At 36.9% G+C, this 19,523-nt stretch overlaps 1 protein-coding gene across 5 annotated transcripts in view; it reads right to left on the reverse strand.

Annotated features, from left to right (window-relative positions):
- Positions 1-19,523, reverse strand: part of Chd2 (chromodomain helicase DNA binding protein 2) — a 125,526-nt gene that overhangs the window by 8,145 nt on the left and 97,858 nt on the right. For all 5 annotated transcript variants that reach the window (XM_046436623.2, XM_046436613.2, XM_058576962.1 and 2 more), the window contains 4 exons: positions 18,662-18,796; positions 11,412-11,590; positions 9,179-9,278; positions 6,664-6,877 (listed from right to left, as the gene is read on the reverse strand). In XM_046436623.2, the coding sequence (XP_046292579.1) occupies positions 6,664-6,877; positions 9,179-9,278; positions 11,412-11,590; positions 18,662-18,796 (628 nt within the window). The remainder of the gene's footprint in view (positions 1-6,663; positions 6,878-9,178; positions 9,279-11,411; positions 11,591-18,661; positions 18,797-19,523) is intronic.

Consider the following 19,523-nt stretch of genomic DNA (forward strand, 5'->3'; position numbering starts at 1 on the left):
TCCATCTTTAGTCTACATCTGACAAAGACATGCCACCAAATAAGTGTCTCTCCAACTAAATGTCTCTCAATAAATTTTGCTGGCCTTCTAGCATTCTTCCACAGAGTCAAATAACATCATCATTAAGGAAGGTGTATAGCTTAGAAATATTACCATTAATGTAATAGTCAACCTGAAGCTTAAGGTCATTGTTGATCCAGGTGGATCAGACCAGAGGTAAAACTTGACTACTCAACTAAAGAATTAACAAAAAGCAACAAAGATATCACATCATGAAAAGGTCATTTGAAGATGGATTCAAATCAAAGTATCAATATCTGTGGTATAGCAGAGATGCTTGAAACTCAAGCTAAGTCATTTATTTACAGAATAAATCAGTACTTTTCTTGAACCCTCCATGATACAGATCACTAGTTAGGAAATATTGAGCTAGTAAGAAATCCAAGAATGTAGTTAGCTTAATACGAAATTCTTTGAAAGGAGTCAGAATATAAGTGACACCATATGAATAACACAAAACCAACCTAATACCCAAAAGTTCAGTATAAAGAGGAGGGCACAGGAGAGGGAAAGGCGAAATAGTGGAGAATGATATTGGCGAGGTTATATATTGTTATATTATGTGCATGTACAAATATATAACAACAAATCCCACCAGTATGTACAACTATAATTCACCAATAAAAAATATGAAAAAAAGTCACACAACCTAAGAACATAGTAATATTTCTCAATCATCCTGTATAGTCATTAACTTTCTTCTCTTCAATAAAATGGTGATCCATTAATTTTGAACTTATTCATTTTGATTTTTAAGATTAGAGGAGGGGCTGGGGATGTGGCTCAAGTGGTAGCGCGCTCACCTGGCACACGCGCGGCGCTGGGTTTGATCCTTAGCACCACATACAAATAAAATAAAGATGTTGTGTCTGCCGAAAACTGAAAAATAAATATTAAAAAAATCTCTCTCTCTTAAAAAAAAAAGATTAGAGGATGTGGAACTTCTGCTTTCAGTTAAAGTAGCTTGCAGCAGAACTATACTCTGTCAAGGACAATGAGAAAGGCCAAATAAAAATAATTCTTTTAAAGGCATCAAAGAGCCACTAAAGCAATCAGGTCTAGATGTACTAAGATTCCAAGGAGCAGACAACCTCAAAAGGTTAAGAGCTGACTTCTGCAGCCACCTAAAAGTTTGTTGTTCTGAGAATAGGAAAGAGGCTGAAAAGGATCTAGAACCACTGCTGAGGAAAGGGGAAATCAGCACAGCTCTGGTCAGGGGCGTCTTTCTAGGTTATAGTGATACTGGAGATTTGAGGGACTTCAAACATATGCCCAGCTTTTCCAAGGGTATTTATTGAATCTGCAAGAGCAGGAGGCTAAAAGGATTAGCTGAAAACCATCTGAAAAGCACTGCAGTTTGGGGGCAGTCTCATGATTCTAGAGAAACAAAAAGCAGAGTTGAAGGCCTGCTAGAGAGGACTTCACACAACTAGCTCTCAGCTGAGTACTCCGAAAAGCTAAGTCCCTGGAGAGAGGTGAGCCAGAAGGTGAAATACACTGAGATAAGCACCTCCCATTTTTGTGCTCACTGGAGAAGCTGAGTCTCCTTGGGAGGTAGAATACAGAATCTAGAGCTTCTACCAGTTTTAAAACACCATGTTCCCAATTCAAACAGAACTAACTAGGCATCTCAAAAGAATCACCTGCATGACTGAAAACCAAGGGGGGGTGGGCACAGTAGGAAATAATTCAGATATTCAAGGAATTTGGGGCAAAAATTTTCAAATAGCTATTTTTTAATACAAAAAGATAAGAAAACAAAACAGATATATAATATATATAAATATTTATAATATAAACTAAAATTTTACCAGAAGACATGAGAAATTCTAGAAATTTAAAATGTACTCCATTTTGATTACTTTGAAATATTTAAATCTTTATAAAATAAATCTTATACTACACTTCTATACCTACTACATGCTTTTTAAATCTTATTCTATATTTTCCCTTTTCTTATTTTTAAAGTAAGGCCAGAGGTGGTAAGTGCACACCTGTAATCCCAGTGACTCAGGAGCCTGAATCAAGGGGACTCCAAGTTCAAGGTCAGCCTCAGCCAAGTGAGATCCTGTCTCAAAATAAAAAAAAATTTAAAAACATTTTTAAAAGGGGTAGAGATGCAACTCAGTGATAAAGTATCCCTGAATCCAATGCCCAGTACTAAAAAAAGGGTGGGGGGGCACGTTTCATGCTCATTGTAATCAGGAAACAACAGACAATGGATAAGACTTCTTTGAAATCTTATCCCCTCCATTCCTACCATGTCAACGTAATTGTTATTAATGCCACATATATGCTTTCAAATCTTTCTCTATCCTTATACAATATGCTATTTGTATACTACAGAAAACAGTTTTGAGGTTTCCCATAGAAAGCAAAACAGAGAATTACCATTATGAACCAGCAATTCCACTCTGAGGTATATACCTAAAATAATTAAAAGTAGACACTCAGGGCTGGGGTTGTAGCTAAGTGGTACAGCGTATAGCCCTTGCCAGCATGCATGAGACCCTGGTCAATCCCCAGATACCACCCCCCACACACACACACACACACACAAAAGTACTCAAATATCTGTTTACATTGGTGTTATTCCCAATAGCCAAAAGTAGTAACAAATCCAAATGTCCATCAATAAATGGATGGATAAACAAAATACTGTACATTTACTCAATGGAATATTCTCTTGCCATAAAATGAACTAAGCATTGACACATGCCACAATGTAGATGAAACTTGAAAACATGATGTAAAAGAAGCCAATCACAAGTTGTAATTATTCCTTTTATATATTAAATATTCAGAATAGGTTAATCCAGAGAGACAGAATACAGACTGGCAGTTGCAGGCGTGGAGAGAATAGGGAAATGGGGATTAACCCATGGGATTTCATTTGGGATGATAGTTGGAACTAGATAAACATGACTGGCAACACTGTGAGTGAACTAAATACAACTAAATCATTCACTTAAACTTTTTTTTTTTTTTTTTTTTTGGTACCAGGGATTGAACCCAGGGGCACGCGACCACCAAGCTACATCCCTAGCCCAATTCTGTATTTTTATTAGAGCCAGGGTCTGAGCTGCTTAGTGACTTGCTTTTGCTCGGGCTGGCTTTGACCTCATGATCCTGCTGCCTCAGCCTCCCAAGCTGCTGGGATTACATGCATGCACCACCACGGCCCATTCACTTACAAACTTTTGAATTCACACTACGTGAATTCACCTTGATAAATTTAAAAGCACACACATAAACACATGTACACACATGGCTGCTGCTACTGCTTATTTTTTCTTTCACCTTTTTTGGTCATCTTTAAATATAAAAACCCACCAATCATGTCATCTTTCTTCTTTTGCTCCTGTAGATTAAAAGGAAACCAAAATAGCTCAAGACCCTTAATTCCTGAGAGCAGAATAAAGATGATCACCTCTGAATATTTTCCCTTTGTCCTTCTTGATTTTCAACCTACCATTTACTGCTTTCTTATCAAAAATGTTCATAAATTCCAGAGATCCCACAGTATTGACAGTCTAATAGTGATCTATCTGTTGAGTCTGACCTTGTAGGTCAGTACAAGAGAAAGAATCTCCATTAACAAGTGCCTGTGAGAACATATGCAGGAATCCCTAGATGCCACTATGTATGTTCTGAAACAAATAACCAGGCTGTCAACACTCAGAAGAGCATCCTGAATGATGCAAAACCAAGATTACCAAATAAATAATAATGGATACAAATGTTCCATTACTCATCTAATCCACTACTAATTATCTAATTATTTCACTAATTAGTGAACATTGAAGTTATTTCCAGTCTTTTTATTTATTTATTTTTGTCATACATGACAACAGAATGAATTTTGACATATAATACATACATGGAATGTACATACAACAATCATATTGTCAATTCTATTCTGCTGCCCTTCCTATCCTCCTTACTCCTCCCCTCCTCTCCCATCCTTTCTCTCTATCCAATCTAATGTGACACACTTTTTTTTTTTCTTATTTCCAGTCTTTTGACATTGTAAGGCTGGAACAGAATCCTCACTCAGCTATGAGTTTTCATTTCTATAGGACAAACTGCCAGAAAAGGGATTACAGTTGTCAAAAACCTATGTATTCAGATATTTCAAATTATTTTCTAAGTAGAACGGTAGCAATTCTCACTCTTAGCAACGGGCATTTCTCCTTTTAATTTCTGTTGATCTGAATGGTTTAAATATATTGGTTAACTCACTGTGCATTTAATATACTTCCCAAATGCAAGATTGGTCATCTTGTTAGTTTGATTCTATCCCCATTCCTAATCACTGCCCAAGTTTTTTCTTTTTAACAACACATAAGCTGCTCTAGAAAGACTTTTTTTTTTTTTTTTTTTTTTTTAAATACTGAGGATTGAACCTGGAGCTTCACACATGCTGGGACACATTCTACTCCTGAGCTTTACCCACAGCCCCTATAAATTTTTATTTATTTTTGCTTTTTTTATAATCATATCCATAAAACTTTAATTTATATTCCTTTTATGAACTTTGTCTCAAGAATGCAATTTAAGAACTTTTTATTTGACAAAAATTATGTATATTTATCCCATACACGTTCAAAATATGTTAATTATGGAATGGCTAGACAAAGTTGATTAACATATACAGTGCTTCACACACTTTTATCTTCTGGAGAGAACAGTTAAAGTGATTTTGAACTCTTTGTCATTTTGAAGAATACAAGAACATTGTTATCTATGGTAACATTGTACAACTGACTCCTCCTATCCAAATGAAATTTTGTATTTTTTGACCAATATTTCCCTCAATTCCACTCCCAGCCCTCTAATCTCTGGTACCACTGTTCCACACTCTGCTTCTACAAGTTCAAATATTTTCAGGCTCCACATATGAGATTATGCCATATTTGTCTTTCTGTGCCTGATTTATGTCACTTAAATGTCCTCAAGGTTCACCCGTGTCATCACAAATGGCAAAATTTCATTTTCCTTGATGGCTGAATAGTATTCCATTAAGTATATGTGCATTTTCTTTACCCACTCATCTGCTGACGGAGACTAAAGTTGACTCTATATCTTGGCTACTGTGAATAATGCTGCAATAAACATGGGGGTAAATATCTCTTCAATATACAGATTTCATTTTCCTTGGATATATACTTGCAGTAGTAGAATTGCTGGGTCATATCATGGTTCTACTTTTGTTAGTAACCTCCACATGCTTCTATAATGGCTGTACTAATTTACATCCCCACTAATCCTGCACAAGGATTATTTCTTCTTGTCCTTGTCAACACATTATTATTTTTTGGAAGGAGGCAGGGTATTGGGGATTGAACTCAGGGGTACTCAGCCACTGAGCCACATCCCCAGCCCTATTTTGTATTTTATTTAGAGACAGGTTGCTTAGCACCTTGCCATTGCTGAGGCTGGCTTTGAACTCAAAATAACAAAAAATAATGTGTTATAATTCCAGTATCTCAAGCCACTGGGATTATAACACATTATTTTTTGTTGTTTTGATAAATGCCATTCTAACATGTGTGAGGTGATTTATCACTGAGATTTTAATTCATATTTTCTGATGATTAGTGATGAGCATTTTTAAATATACCTGTTGACCATCTGTATGTCATTATTCAATCAAACTTTTGAGACTAAAAGATCTCTGAAAAAAAAGTTTATTGAGCTATACAGATGCTAGTCAAAATTTCCCACTGGACCTAAAGGGCTTTGGTGTTTTATGATAAAATTTACGGAGAAGAAACATAAATCATTGACATTGAACCTACATTAGTTACAGACAAGAAGGGCAGGACAAAGCAAAGTGGGCAGAGTCCTGGGATAGGAGGTTAGTCCATAAAGTGAACTTTTGCTACTTCTTGATTGGTTGGTTCCAAAAGCAGAATGTGATGTAGCCTTGATGAGTAATCTTCAGCATACAGGAAAAGAATGTAGAGCAGCTCTTTTTCTAGTTGGTTTAGCTTACAGTTGTGAGTTAAAATTACTTTCTCTTATCTTTTTCCTCCCTTCATTCTATGGCCTGTAACTTAATTTAGGACACCTCAGAATTCTTCTCTTATCACCCTCTTCTGAGAAATGTCTATTCAGGTCCTTCTGGCCACTTTTTAATCTGGGCATTTTCTTGCTATTGAGTTGAATTCTTTATATATATTGGATATTAACCTCTCATTGGATGTACTGTTTGGGAGTTATTTCCTCTCATTATGTAAGTTGTCTTTTCACTCTCTTAGACTGTCCTTTGCCCATTTCTCTATTTGGTTACCTTATTGTTACAACTGGCAAGGATCTTTTCTGTATTAGCAGTCTTAGCCATTTACCTGTCACAGAGAATAGTAAAATCTTTCCCCTAAGTCTGCTACTTGGCTTTTGTTTATTGTAGCTATGTTCTTCTTAATTTAAAGTTGGAATAATAGTCTTTTGGATCTTTATTTCATGCTTTATCTCACCAAGAAAAAAGAGGACAATAAAGTCTTGGAGAAGAATAAAGCACCAATGTCCGGATGCAGTCTTTGGAAAATGAAATTACTGAGGTTTTTGGCACATCTTTGAAAACTCCACTTAATGGCCTACCTGCATTACTAAAGTGTCTCTTGTTGGGGTGATTGTAGTTATCTCTTGGGTGTCCATGCATCTGTGGGCCATGGGAAGCAGGCAAATGAGGCTTCTGAGGGTGAAGGTTGTGTGAGGTGTGGGACTGAGATATCAGAGAATCCCGGCTTGAGCCCGAGGCCTCTGGTCGAAATGGTTTCTTACCACCAATCATGTCATCTTTCTTCTTTTGCTCCTGTAGATTAAAAGGAAACCAAAATAGCTCAAGACCCTTAATTCCTGAGAGCAGAATAAAGATAATCACCTCTGAATATTTTCCCCTTGTCCTTCTTGATTTTCAACCTACCATTTACTGCTTTCTTATCAAAAATGTTCATAAATTCCAGAGATCCCACAGTATTGACAGTCTAATAGTGATCTATCTGTTGAGTCTGACCTTGTAGGTCAGTACAAGAGAAAGAATCTCCATTAACAAGTGCCTGTGAGAACATATGCAGGAATCCTTAGATGCCACTATGTATGTTCTGAAACAAATAACCAGGCTGTCAACACTCAGAAGAGCATCCTGAATGATGCAAAAACAAGATTACCAAATTTCTAGAGCTAACTAGAACAAACAACCCACAACTGTTCAGTGTAATCTAGTTCCTACACTAAAATCATCAAGCTAAACATCTGAATGTTGAAGTAACATCGTTCTTTTACCTCGTAAGTAAAATGTTCAATATTAAAACATAAAAAATGAAAAAGGAAAGAAATGTTATGAGCCCTAACATCTAACCAACAAGGGAGTAACTGTTAGTAATTTGGGCCACATCTTTCTGAACCTTTTTGTGTGTTTTTATAGGTTATATATATATATAAAAAACAATTCCTATTCTTTTTTAACTAAATGTTATGAAAATCTTTTTCAGTAAATGTTTACTTCTATAGTATTACATTTAGTGGTTGAACAGTACACCCCAATTATCTACAATCACGATCTATGTATTCTTATTGTTGTGACTTCCAAGTCATTTCCATTAACATGCTTAAATCCCTAATTATATTATCTCCTTAAGCTAAATCCTTTAGAAGCAGAATGGTGTGGTCTAGTTTTTTGATAAATCCTGCTGCATTATCCTCCAGAAAAGCTGTGACAGTGTATACCTCCACTAGTAGGATATCACTTTTTTTTACTCAACATATACTAACTTCTAATAGTTAAATTAATGAAGCCCTTTACCACTGTGCCCATCTTCAGACCCTTATTTTATTTTTAGAGAGAGAGAGAGAGAGATTTTTTTAATATTTATTTTTTAATTTTCGGCGGACACAACATCTTAGTTTGTATGTGGTGCTGAGGATAGAACCCGGGCCGCACGCATGCCAGGCGAGCGCGCTACCGCTTGAGCCACATCCCCAGCCCCAGACCCTTATTTTAATTTTCACTCTAGCCTAAAGGCCTTTCCTAACTACTTTACTCCTTTTCATGGGACCTTTTACAAAGTCAGACTTTGTGTAAGATTTAGATTAACACTCAGCAATATTAGTATATGCAAATACATTAGTATACTACAGCTATATCATACTCTTCCATATAAAATTAAATACAAAGTAATTGAGGTTATTACTTTATAGGCCAATGGAGTGCTGGACAGAGTCTAACTTCAACAAATATTTCTGAATACCTACCCTGTGCTAGCCACAATTTCAGGCACTGAGAGACATAACAGTGAATGAAAGAGAGAAAATAACTTCTGCTTTCACAGAGCTCACACATGAGTGGATGTATTTCAAATGTTCAGAGACTGGAAGATTTGGGTAGGAGGGTCCACATGGCAAATCAGTAGATTTGCAAACAGGCATATCTATACAAGAAGTACTAACACTGCAGCAAGAACCAAAACACTTTTGCACCTGTCCTGCTACTCCAAACAAAGGGAGGCAACTTTTGGGGCACGTTCTCACATCCATGTCTTGAAAGTGACCAGTTGGGATATGTCTACATATAAAAGCTGGAAGGACACAACTACATAGTCCAGAAAAGAAAAACAAAGTTATTTTCTGCTCACAATCTTGCTACCTATTAGAAGATAGCTTTATAAGCCACCATAAGTCATGTGCATGTGGAAGAAGAAAAGGCCTGGTGAATAAATTATTCCAGGATATGAAAACACAGGGTAATGAATCCCTGTCACAATTTTAAAAGATGGTTTGGCTTCAGTGCATTGGCTATTTTACCCAATAAACAGCAGTGTTACTGTTTGACTACTAGAGGAGTAAATTGAGAAACTAACCAGCTAATACAGTCAAAGAGCATACTGTTTGAAAAAGAAGGGGCTATAGGCTACACACTTTGTGACCTGTGGTAGATTTCATCACCATCCTTGGACCTTCAAGGATAAAGCAAGGGCAAAAAAACTAACAATTTACAGGTACCACGAACAACCCACTAGTCTATGACCACCCCCCAGGTAAAAACAATCATTAGGAATTTTTCTATGGAACTTATTTTTATTTGTTTGAATAAATTAGGATGAAATTTGCATTTTACCTCCTCCTCTTGAGATCTTTTCTTATGAGCCATCTTGTATAACTTGTGTAACTTTCGAGCATCAAATTCTGTAAACTTGGAAACAAAAATCCATAGATTCCTGAAAAACAATAGTCCTGGTAAATTATAGAATTAAATAAATAGAATTTAAACTCATTAGAATATTCTGCAAATGTAAAAAAGTTACAAAAATATTCTCTCAGTCTTTGTATCAATAATGTATCTTTATATGCTTCTATCAAAAGATTTTGACTGAGGGATCCTAGACCAAGGAGTCTATCAATAGATTATAAACCCTGTAATTTATATCCATGGCATCTATGACTGCAGTCCTTTAAGTTTTCCTCCATCTTCCCCACTTTCTGAACACTGTCAATCATGTATCTTCACTACCATCGCCCATGAGGACCTTCATTCAGTTGGTTGTCTCTGTGTTGCCTTTCTTTTCTCCTAATCATCATCACTAAGGCCTATCATTTCTTCCTTTAAACTATCAGTGACTCCTTCCCTCCAATCCCATTACACTCACCTTAGCATGGCGTTACTACACATGCTACGGTAATATGATAAAATCTGCGTTTAGGAAGAGAGATACAGGTAATAACAGTGAATGGGGAAAAGACACAGGCTTTTAAGCTTTGTAATGGGCAAAACACTCATAAAGGTTCCTAATTAGTAAACTTCCTGCATGGGGTAAAAAGCCATTCACCTTAATTTCTAAGGCCCCTTATAAAGAGTATCAGTTTTAACAAGTTACCTATAAACTCTATAAAACATCTCCCAGTCACCTCACTGCCTTACTTTCAAGCTTTTCCTGAAGCCAAAGAATTCTGTTCATTTAAACAATTCCATTTGGCTTGCATATAAGCAGCTCAAATGTACGTAACTACCTGTCTCTCAGAAGACCTCCCTACTCAACTTCCCACCTTCTTTAGGCACTTCCTTCTCACAACTTCTATATTTTAGTTTTTATCACTTTATGATAAAGACTCTTAGAAGTCTTACCTTGTACTACTTTGAACTCTTTAACAAAAATGACTTTCCTATGAACTACAGCTAGCAAAGATCACAGTGTCTGAGATATTTAACATAGCAGATCCAAGTGCACAGTATGAAGCCTAACTTCAGGGATCCATGCACTAGGATAACTCTTGCTATTCTAATTAGGTTTAAAAAAAAAAAAAGTTACTAACAGTGTTAAGGGCATAATAAATAATAATTCAGATATCAAACATGCTGAGCATCCCTAATCTGAAAATCCCAAACTTTGAGTGCTCAGCTGATGTCACAAGTAGAAAATTCTACATCAGACCTCATGTGATGGGTCATAGTCAAAACACAGGTGTACTAAAAATATTATATAAAATTACCTTCAGGCAATGTGCAAGGTATATATGAAACATAAATGAATTTTGTTTAGACTTGATTCCCATGCGCAAATCAAGTAATTATGTATGTAGGAATACTACAAAATCTGAAACCTCTCTGGCTCCAAACATCTCAGATGAGACACTTCAACCTGTTTGTAAAGCGCTAGATCAACTATATCAACCCAAGCTACTACTAGAGTTCTTTAATTATTTAAAAAAAGGAGTTAAGAACAGAGAATTGACATTTCTTGTGGTCTTAACCTTTGTTTTGTCTCATGTGTTAGCACAGAACCAGCCAATTAGTTGTAGTAGATATAATATTATCTGAATGTTTGAGTATCAACCTGAGATGAGTAGAACACTTACACTAGATGGTCTTTCTATCCCTTATAGGTTTTTGTACTAGCAACTAAACTCAGGGGTGCTATACCACTGAACCACATCCCCAACCCTTTTTATTTTATTTTATTTTTTTTTATTTTGAGGCAGAATCTCACTAAGCTGCTACAATCCTCCTGTCTCAGCCTCTCAGGTTGCTGGGATTACAGGCATGCTCCCACCACACTATATTTCCTTACAGGTTTAAAGAGAATCTTTATTATGAGACTAGGCCAGCAAATCTAATGTGATTGTTTTTTTCTTACAAATTACATTAACATCTTGCCCCTTTCTAAAGGTTGGTCTCAGTAGAAAGGCCTATTTGATGAAAAAGAAGTTGTTGAAGTCTTAAGGCATGTTGCCAACAGATGAATTCTGTTAGGAAAACATTTTTCAGAGTTGGCATCCAACTGTATTAAACAAAAACAGAACCCCCACACAGTCATCAAATCAAACTGGGCAGATGCCAAGGCAAGGTTGGTTACCTCCTCCACAGTTTGATGTGCTCCTGGTCTGAGTAGGCTTTAAGGCACTCGGCTATCCGGTCTCCAATTTTGAGCAGGCAATTTCGGGTGTGTTCAAGCTGTTCTTGAACGTTGAGCCCCTTGTCGGGTTTGTCCAGCTGCTTCAGTGCCTTTTTCACTGGCCTCATCCTCTCCTTACACTGGAATAGGCCAGAAGAGTAGAGACATAAGCTATCTGCAAAAAGTCTTGCCCTTTGCTTACTGTGCCCTAACTTTCCACATCAGAGAAAACACAGCCCACCATCATGCCCTATAATCACTAAAGAAGGAGTAAATAACTAGGTCAATAGAATGAAACAAGCACAAACATAGAGATGGAAACCCTGAGGTGCAAATGCCAGCACCATCACTTATGTGGTAACATTTTACACCTTGTTGTTTTCTTATCTGCAAAAGTGTCAGTATAATGCTTCACAGGACCGTTATGAAAATCAAACGAGAATACTACAGACCTACCTTGGAAAATCCCCTACCATAAACTATCCAAAAAAGCAGGATAAAATATATATAAATTCTTTAGGCTTAAAATATAGTAATTAGATGGGCTTCCAGATAAAGATGATAAACTAAACACAAGAAATATTTTTTCTCCCTTCCTTATCTCACATAAAGATCTTTTTAAGTTGTCTTAATTTAAAAGAGATAAGCACATAAAGAAAGGGGAAATAAGAAGGAAAACAATAGCAACAAAATAATGGCAGTATGGAAAATGATGTAATAGGCCTGAGAAAGTGAAATCCTAAGCTAGCAATGCAGTCAGTATAGAAACAACCTGCTCTGGACTGTAAAATTCCCCCCAAAGGCCAGTGTCTCTGGGGTAGTGATGAGGGATAAAATAAGGACTGGTTTAAAAAACTGCATATGAAATAACAAATACCCAGATCCATAATTAACATCACCCAGCTCTTACTGCCTACTCAGTATCAGACATAGAAGGATTATTTTCTAAAGAGAACAAAAGAAAGGCCTCTATGCTAGCTATGCAGGCATACTTGAGGAGCAAGGGCACCACGGTGACAACTGGATTAAATGAACACATGTATACAACAAGAGCCACTAGCCAGTATTCTGATTTTGGACCAGTCAGATCAGGATTTTTTTAACAAAATTTACCCCCAGGAAGTACCAGAAGATGCTGACTCTGGTTCACTGGAGGCTTCCCAGTGGAAACAGCCAGGCTGGATTACCCTACAGCAAAAGCTCTCAAAGTCCTACTCACAGATCCAGAGTTTCCAATCAGATGTTTAGTTCCCTACTCTTGCCAATACATTTGAAAAATGTTTCTACCATAAAGAATAAAAAACAAAGTATGAAAACATTCAGAGAACCATAAGAGGGGAAAAGATCTTGGAAAGAAAATATGAAAAGATAAATGAGAAACTCAATAGAAAAAAGGAGAGATAAAGTTGAGAAAATATACCAGAAAGTAAAAACCAGAAATGAAAAATTTAAAAGGACAAAATTAGACTCTAATCTCCAGAGTCTGATATCCCAAAAATAAGGACCTCAATAAATCTAAAACTAAAAACAGAGAAACCAAAGTTATCACAAAACAATTCAAGAAAATTTCTCAGAATTGTAGGACGCTGAGTATCTAGCACAGTGAACTAGGCACTATTATAAAATAGTTTCATAATGAGGAAAATCCTACAAATTTCCATCACTTTTCAAGATGGTGGAATAGAGCAGGTTGCTTTCCAGGTCATAAAACCAAGAAGTAGATAGGAAGCTTCTACAGCAAGGTGGGTCAACAAAAATGGGGCGGTGGGGTCGGGGGCCGCTTTACTGGAGTTTAATAGTGGACCTTCAAAGCAGACTGGGAACTAAGAAAGTTGGATATAATAAAATAAGGAAGAAATCCCCAGTGCCACAGCTCATAAGATAGCCATAGGCACCACCAAGAGCAGTCCCCCCACAAGCAAATTGGAGGGATAAGGGAATTAAAGGAACCTGTATTTTTAGAAGGCCTGTGGCATGTATGGGTACCAAGAGTTTACAGATGAAACACACTGCCTTATGCTGCACAATATCCTTGTGTGAGAAAGAAGCCAAATTTCTCTCAACTGTGTGAGATGGACAGAGGAAGAAACCATTCTGCAGCCACAGGGTGGTGGGGCCAGCAGCTGAGAGAGCAGATTCCTGGCAAACCCAAGTTTGTGCCGAAATACAGGCCTCACAAACCCATACAGCAAGACATAGGGTATGCCTAAGTGAACAGGAAAAAATCAAACTTGGAGACAGGTTTACGCAGGGGACAACTGGTCATGGAAACCCACCCAGCATTTCCATTCCCCTCCAATCCAGCTGCTTGCAGGACCAGCTGGGACAGCCCCACCTGGCCCAGAATTAGAAAGGGCAGAGACGGGAGAGGTTGGATTTGGAGATTGAACCCAGGAAACATGGTATTCCTAGAGTCCGAAGGTAACCTAGTGGACTAAGAATTGGCTTCACCACCACGTGAGTGGAACCCAGGGGAGAGCCCTGGGGTGCATTCTTCCAGCATTGACTGTCAATTGCTGGGCCCAGGAGGTGCTCCAGACCAACTGGCATTGAGCAAAGAGCCTGGAACCTGACTAAACCTAAACCCTACCTCTAGGAGTTCTACCCATGGGATTACCTCTCACTCTCGAGCAACACCACCCTGAGGGTGGAGCAAGCATCATACTGCAGATGACCCCACTTACCACTACTGAGAAGGGAAGCTAAAAGTCTTTTTAATTCTAAAGGAAACAATTCTTAACTTTTCATTGAGATTTTTTTCTTCTTATTTTCTTTCTCTGTTTATTGTGACCTTAATGGTTCACAGACATTTATACACATCCATATTTGTTTGTTTTTCTCGTTTTTAGCATTTTTGAAGCCACTTATTTTCCATGGATCAGATTTTTTAGTACTAAGATGTTTGATTAGTATATTTCAGCTTTATATTCATTTATTTTTAAATTTTTAAAATTTTTACATTTATCTGCTTCCCTTTTCTTTCTCTTTTCTTCTACTAATATCTAATCTGTTGTTCTTTCCCTCTTCCTTGATTTTTTACTTCTATCTTCTCTCCTCCTCCCTTATAATCATCACATCCTACATCACTTCTGTTCTCAACCCTATCCATCATCCAAAACTATAAACCCTTCTGCAAACTTAGTGTTTTTATTGTAGGCAATAACTAATCATATCATTTCCACTTGTTGTGATAATTAACACTGTAAATGTCATAGCAGGAACTATTTGGTTTAATGCTGTATATTGTTTGCATTGGTGGTTGTTATTATTTGTCTCCCCCTAACCAGTCACATACTGGAAACCTTCAGAGACACTATAAATCTACATGGTAGAAACTCTACTGCCTCCGATTCATACTGTTAGATGGGGAGACAACACAAACAACATGGAAACGCAAGGGAACAAATCACCCCAAACCAACCAAGATACTTCAACAGAATCTATTGATACCACAGTGAAAGAAATGTCAGAGAAGGGAGTGTAGGATGTTCACAGTAAACCTGATCTGTATGGTAAAGATTGATGTAAGGAGTGAAATCAGAGATAAAATACAGGAAGTGAAAGATACTTCAATAAAGAGAGATTCTGAAAATAAAATCAAGCAGAAATCCTCAAAATGAACAAATCAATAAACCAAATTGAAAACGCTGGCAAGGATAGGGGGAAGAAGGTAGATTCATACATTGCTAGTGGGACTGCAAACTGGCACAACCACTATGGAAAGCAGTATGGAGATTCCTCAGAAAATTTGGAATGGAACTATCATTTTACCCAGTTATCCTACTCCTCTGCATATACCCAAAATCAACATACTATAGTGACACGGCCACATCAATGTTTATAGCAGCTCAATTCATAATAGCTAAACTATGGAAACAACCTAGGTGCCCTTCAAAGATTAATGGGTAAAGAAAATGTGGTATATATACACAATGGAATATTACTCAGCGTTAAAGAATGAAATCTTGGCAACTGCCAGTAAATGGATGTAACTGGAGAGTATCATGCTAAGTGAAATAAGCCAATACAGAAGAACAAAAGGCCCAATGTTCTTTCTGATATGTGGATGCTAACACACAATAAGGGTGGGAGGAATAGATTTCATGGGATTAGACAAAAAGAAATTAAGGGAAGAGGGGGGGATGGGAGTAGGAAAGATAGAATGAATCGGACATAACTTTCCTATGTTCATATATGAATGAATTCACAACCAGTGTAACTTCACATTACATACAATCATGAGAACAGGAAGTTATATTCCATGCATGTATAATATGTCAAAATATATGCTACTGTCATGTACAAACTAAGAGAATAAGAAAAAGTTTTAAATAAAATAGTTTTGGGGCCTAAGGAGTGTGTCTCAATGGTAAAGCACTTGCCTAGCATGTATGAGGCTCTGGATTTGATCCCCCAGCACCACAAAGAAAAAGAAAAGGTTAAAAAAGGAAGAGAGGGGGAAGACACCAAAAACTGGGAGACACTTGTAAATAACTGCGATATTCAAGACTATATAAAGGATTCTCACAGAATAAAATCAGACAAATTACCCACAAGAGGCAAAGGATATAAACAGGCAATTCACACAAATGTTAATGTCAAATAAATATAAAAATATAAATGTTAAAATACACCCCCAATCAATATTTCACAGCTCTCAGAATGGCAAAAATTATAATCAGAAATTGTCAACTATTTCTGAGAGCAGGGAAGCAATTGCAACTTAAATTCACCATAAGAAACCTCTACAATTGTTTTGAAGAATAATTCAATCATATTGAATAAAGGAGCACACATACATGCCCAAAGAGTGACCTAACATTTCTACTCCAGCCACACAGCCCAGAGAAGTTTCATATCTGTGTACAAAAAAAAATTGTAATAATTTCACTGCAGCCTTGTTTGTGATAGTTAACATCTGGAAAAACCCCAATGTTCATCAATAGCAGAAGAAATGAACTTTGGAAGTCATAAAATACAGTAACATGAAGCACTTAAATCAGAACCATAATGATCAACATGGTTAAATCTCAAAAGTATGAGACAGTAAAAGCAAATTACAGGATACACACAGTGCATCATAAGCTTTAAAACATGGAAAGCAATATTATATTTTGTTTACTGGTATACAGGAGGCTGAATGGTACAGTTGTTAAGGACCCAAGCTCTCCTGCCAAACTGCCTGGGTCAAAACTCTATTTTCCTGTCTTGGCTGCATGGCATAGGATATGTTACTCAACTCCATTCATCTAATTCTTTAATATGTAAAATGGAGATGGAACCTACCTTACAGACTTTTGTGGAAAATTTACAAATAAAGAACTCTAATAGTACCTGGCTGTTTATGTGTTACAGTCTTTACAGACATTAAGTTGTAAAATTCTAAAACCACACATAAGCCTAATTATCAAATTCAAGAACCATGCACACTTCTAGGAGGGAGGAAAGGAAAAGCATGGGTTTCGAGTGAGGAATACCAAGGGATTCCACTTTGAGTCTTAAAATGTATCTGACAACACTTCACTGAAGCTATAACAATGTCTACACTCCTGAAATTTTTCTGTATTTTTAAAATATTTCATAATATAAAACCAAGATTAAATGAGACTATGTATAAGAACATTTTAAATTTCATTTATTTCTCCATTAGAGATATGATCTCGCTATGTTAACCAGGCTGACCTTGAACTCCTGGGCTAAAGCAAGACATCCACCTCAGTCTGCCAGGTAGCTGGGACCATGGTTACATATTACTATGCCTGGCTTATAAAAACATTTTCTAAAATGGTACTATATAAGCATGATATTATTTTTATTTATAAACAATGGACTAAAGAAAAACTAGGAAACAGAGCAGAGAGCTGGGTATATAATGAATTCATTAATTTACTTATTTTTTATTGATATACTTCTAGCATCTAAGTGGATTTTAAATAATACATATGCTTGCCCCTAGAGAGCTCAGAGGCAGAAAAGATAATTAAGAAAACTGAGATAACTACAAAAATCATATGCATGTATGCAGGTAGGTTTTAGAGAATACAGAGAAGAGGTCAAAACACAGAGAAGACTACCTCACAGGATGGAGTCAACATTCCATTCTTTGCTGCCACAGAATTTGGAGTATTTCCAAATTCAGAAAAAGACTACCTTTTCTTTTAGCCTAAATAAGCTGTTAAGTGAACTGTGACTTGTGGAAGTTTGGACAGAGGAGACCACAGATGGGGAAGTGGTAACTGAGGATTTGCAGCATGATGAAATCTACGCATGCAACTCTATCAACAGTTGAAGGGCCCCTGAAGACACACTGATCTTATCCCAATCCCATGCCAGCCTGATCTGTGTACTCTCTGCCCATCACCTTCCTCACCTATTATGAGGAAATGGAGCCATATTTCCTAGGTAATGTGTTAAATCTTAGCACCACAACATGGAAACAAGTAAAGACAGCACATTCACCACTGCTCTATATACTAAACAGGACCCTCCCTCCAGCATCAGCTGGACTTGCTCTTACGACTGTGGCTGCAGAGGCCTCTGTCACCTGCTCAGTGCATCCTATGGAATCCTGCTACATGACCTTTGAGCATGCCATTGCCTAGACTTGGCATGTCCTTCTTTCCCCTCCTCTCCAATTACCCATCACACTTCTTTCAGAACCTAATTCGAACATATCTTCCTTAAGCCTTCTGACATCTCTTGACTAGTTAAGTCTCCTTCTCACAGGATCTTCACATTATCTAATCTCTCTCATTCCCGGCCCCATTTCAGCAATGCTAGCATCATTCATGTAGTTATCTATGGCCCTGACTCAAATACAAAGTCTACAAGAATAGAAACAATTACCTATTCAATATGGTAACCTATAGTTGGTACAGGAGAACATTCAATAAATGCTAGTTTAGTGAGCATTTCTGTTTCCCAGATGCCTGAGGGTCCTCAAAGACTTTCCAACTGGGAGCACAAGACATGAAATCTTAGACTTATTCCTCAGTAGAGAACAAGAACAAGTTAAAAAAAAAAAAAAAAAAAACTAATCTCTTCATGCCAACCTGGTTCAGAACACAGTCTTCAGACATCAAAAGCAGTGTGTTTCCAAAATAACACACCAATGTTTATATCAACTGAAGCTCTGTGGCTGCGCCTATAAAGGGCAGAGCCACAGCAAGCACTGTGGTCACACACCAGCATCCCTTAATTTCAGCACTTACAATACTGAAGGTCTCCTGGTCCAGATCATCATCCTCATCCTCTCCAATGGGGACAGGTTCACTTCCTGCTGTAATATGGACTGGACCCTGAGATCGCTTTGATTTACTTGAAGATTTGGCTTCACCACCTTTAGGCTTTAAAAAAAAAAAAGAGTTACAAGGAATCATTGTCATTTGTACAATCCTGCCTTGCAATGTGGACTTCTTATCTGTAGTGGGTGACTACAACAGTGTCACTTTATACCAACTTATAAGATTAATAGCTCAATCATACATTATTTCCATGCCTGACTCTAAAAGCACTTAATTGTAACTTCAATTTCATCAATGCTATATTTGGTGCTCTATTCCCTCATCCAGAAAATGCACAAAAATGTCATCAAGAGATTAAGACTATAAACTGATAGAACTCTTCCTGAGTATCATATAGCAATTTTTATTAACAGCTTACTCTTTGATGTAGGAATGTGTATTCTGAAATCTACATGAATCAACATGGATAAATCTCAAAATTACATACAACAAAATATTACAGAAGGACATATATATATATATATATATATATATTATATACCCCCACTTTAGAATAAAGGTTATAAGGAAAATAGGAAAGGAAAAGTAATACAATCAGGAGAAGCTATAAGGACAGCAGCTTCAGTAGCAACTAATAAGTAGTAACTAATAAGTTCAGTAAGTGAACTAATGAATACAAAACATTAACCAAAAACAAAGCCACTTCAAATAAACATGAAAAAATTGTCAACAATAGTTATGAGAGCAATAGACAATAGATGTTTGCTAAACTATTCTTGTATTTCTTTTTATTTAATATATATATATTTTTAGTTGTAGTTGGACATAA

This window comes from Marmota monax, unplaced genomic scaffold, assembly GCF_021218885.2.
Source record: "Marmota monax isolate L192 unplaced genomic scaffold, Marmota_monax_Labrador192_F-V1.1 WCK01_AAM20220418_F8-fsc00005, whole genome shotgun sequence".
NCBI lineage: Eukaryota > Metazoa > Chordata > Mammalia > Rodentia > Sciuridae > Marmota > Marmota monax.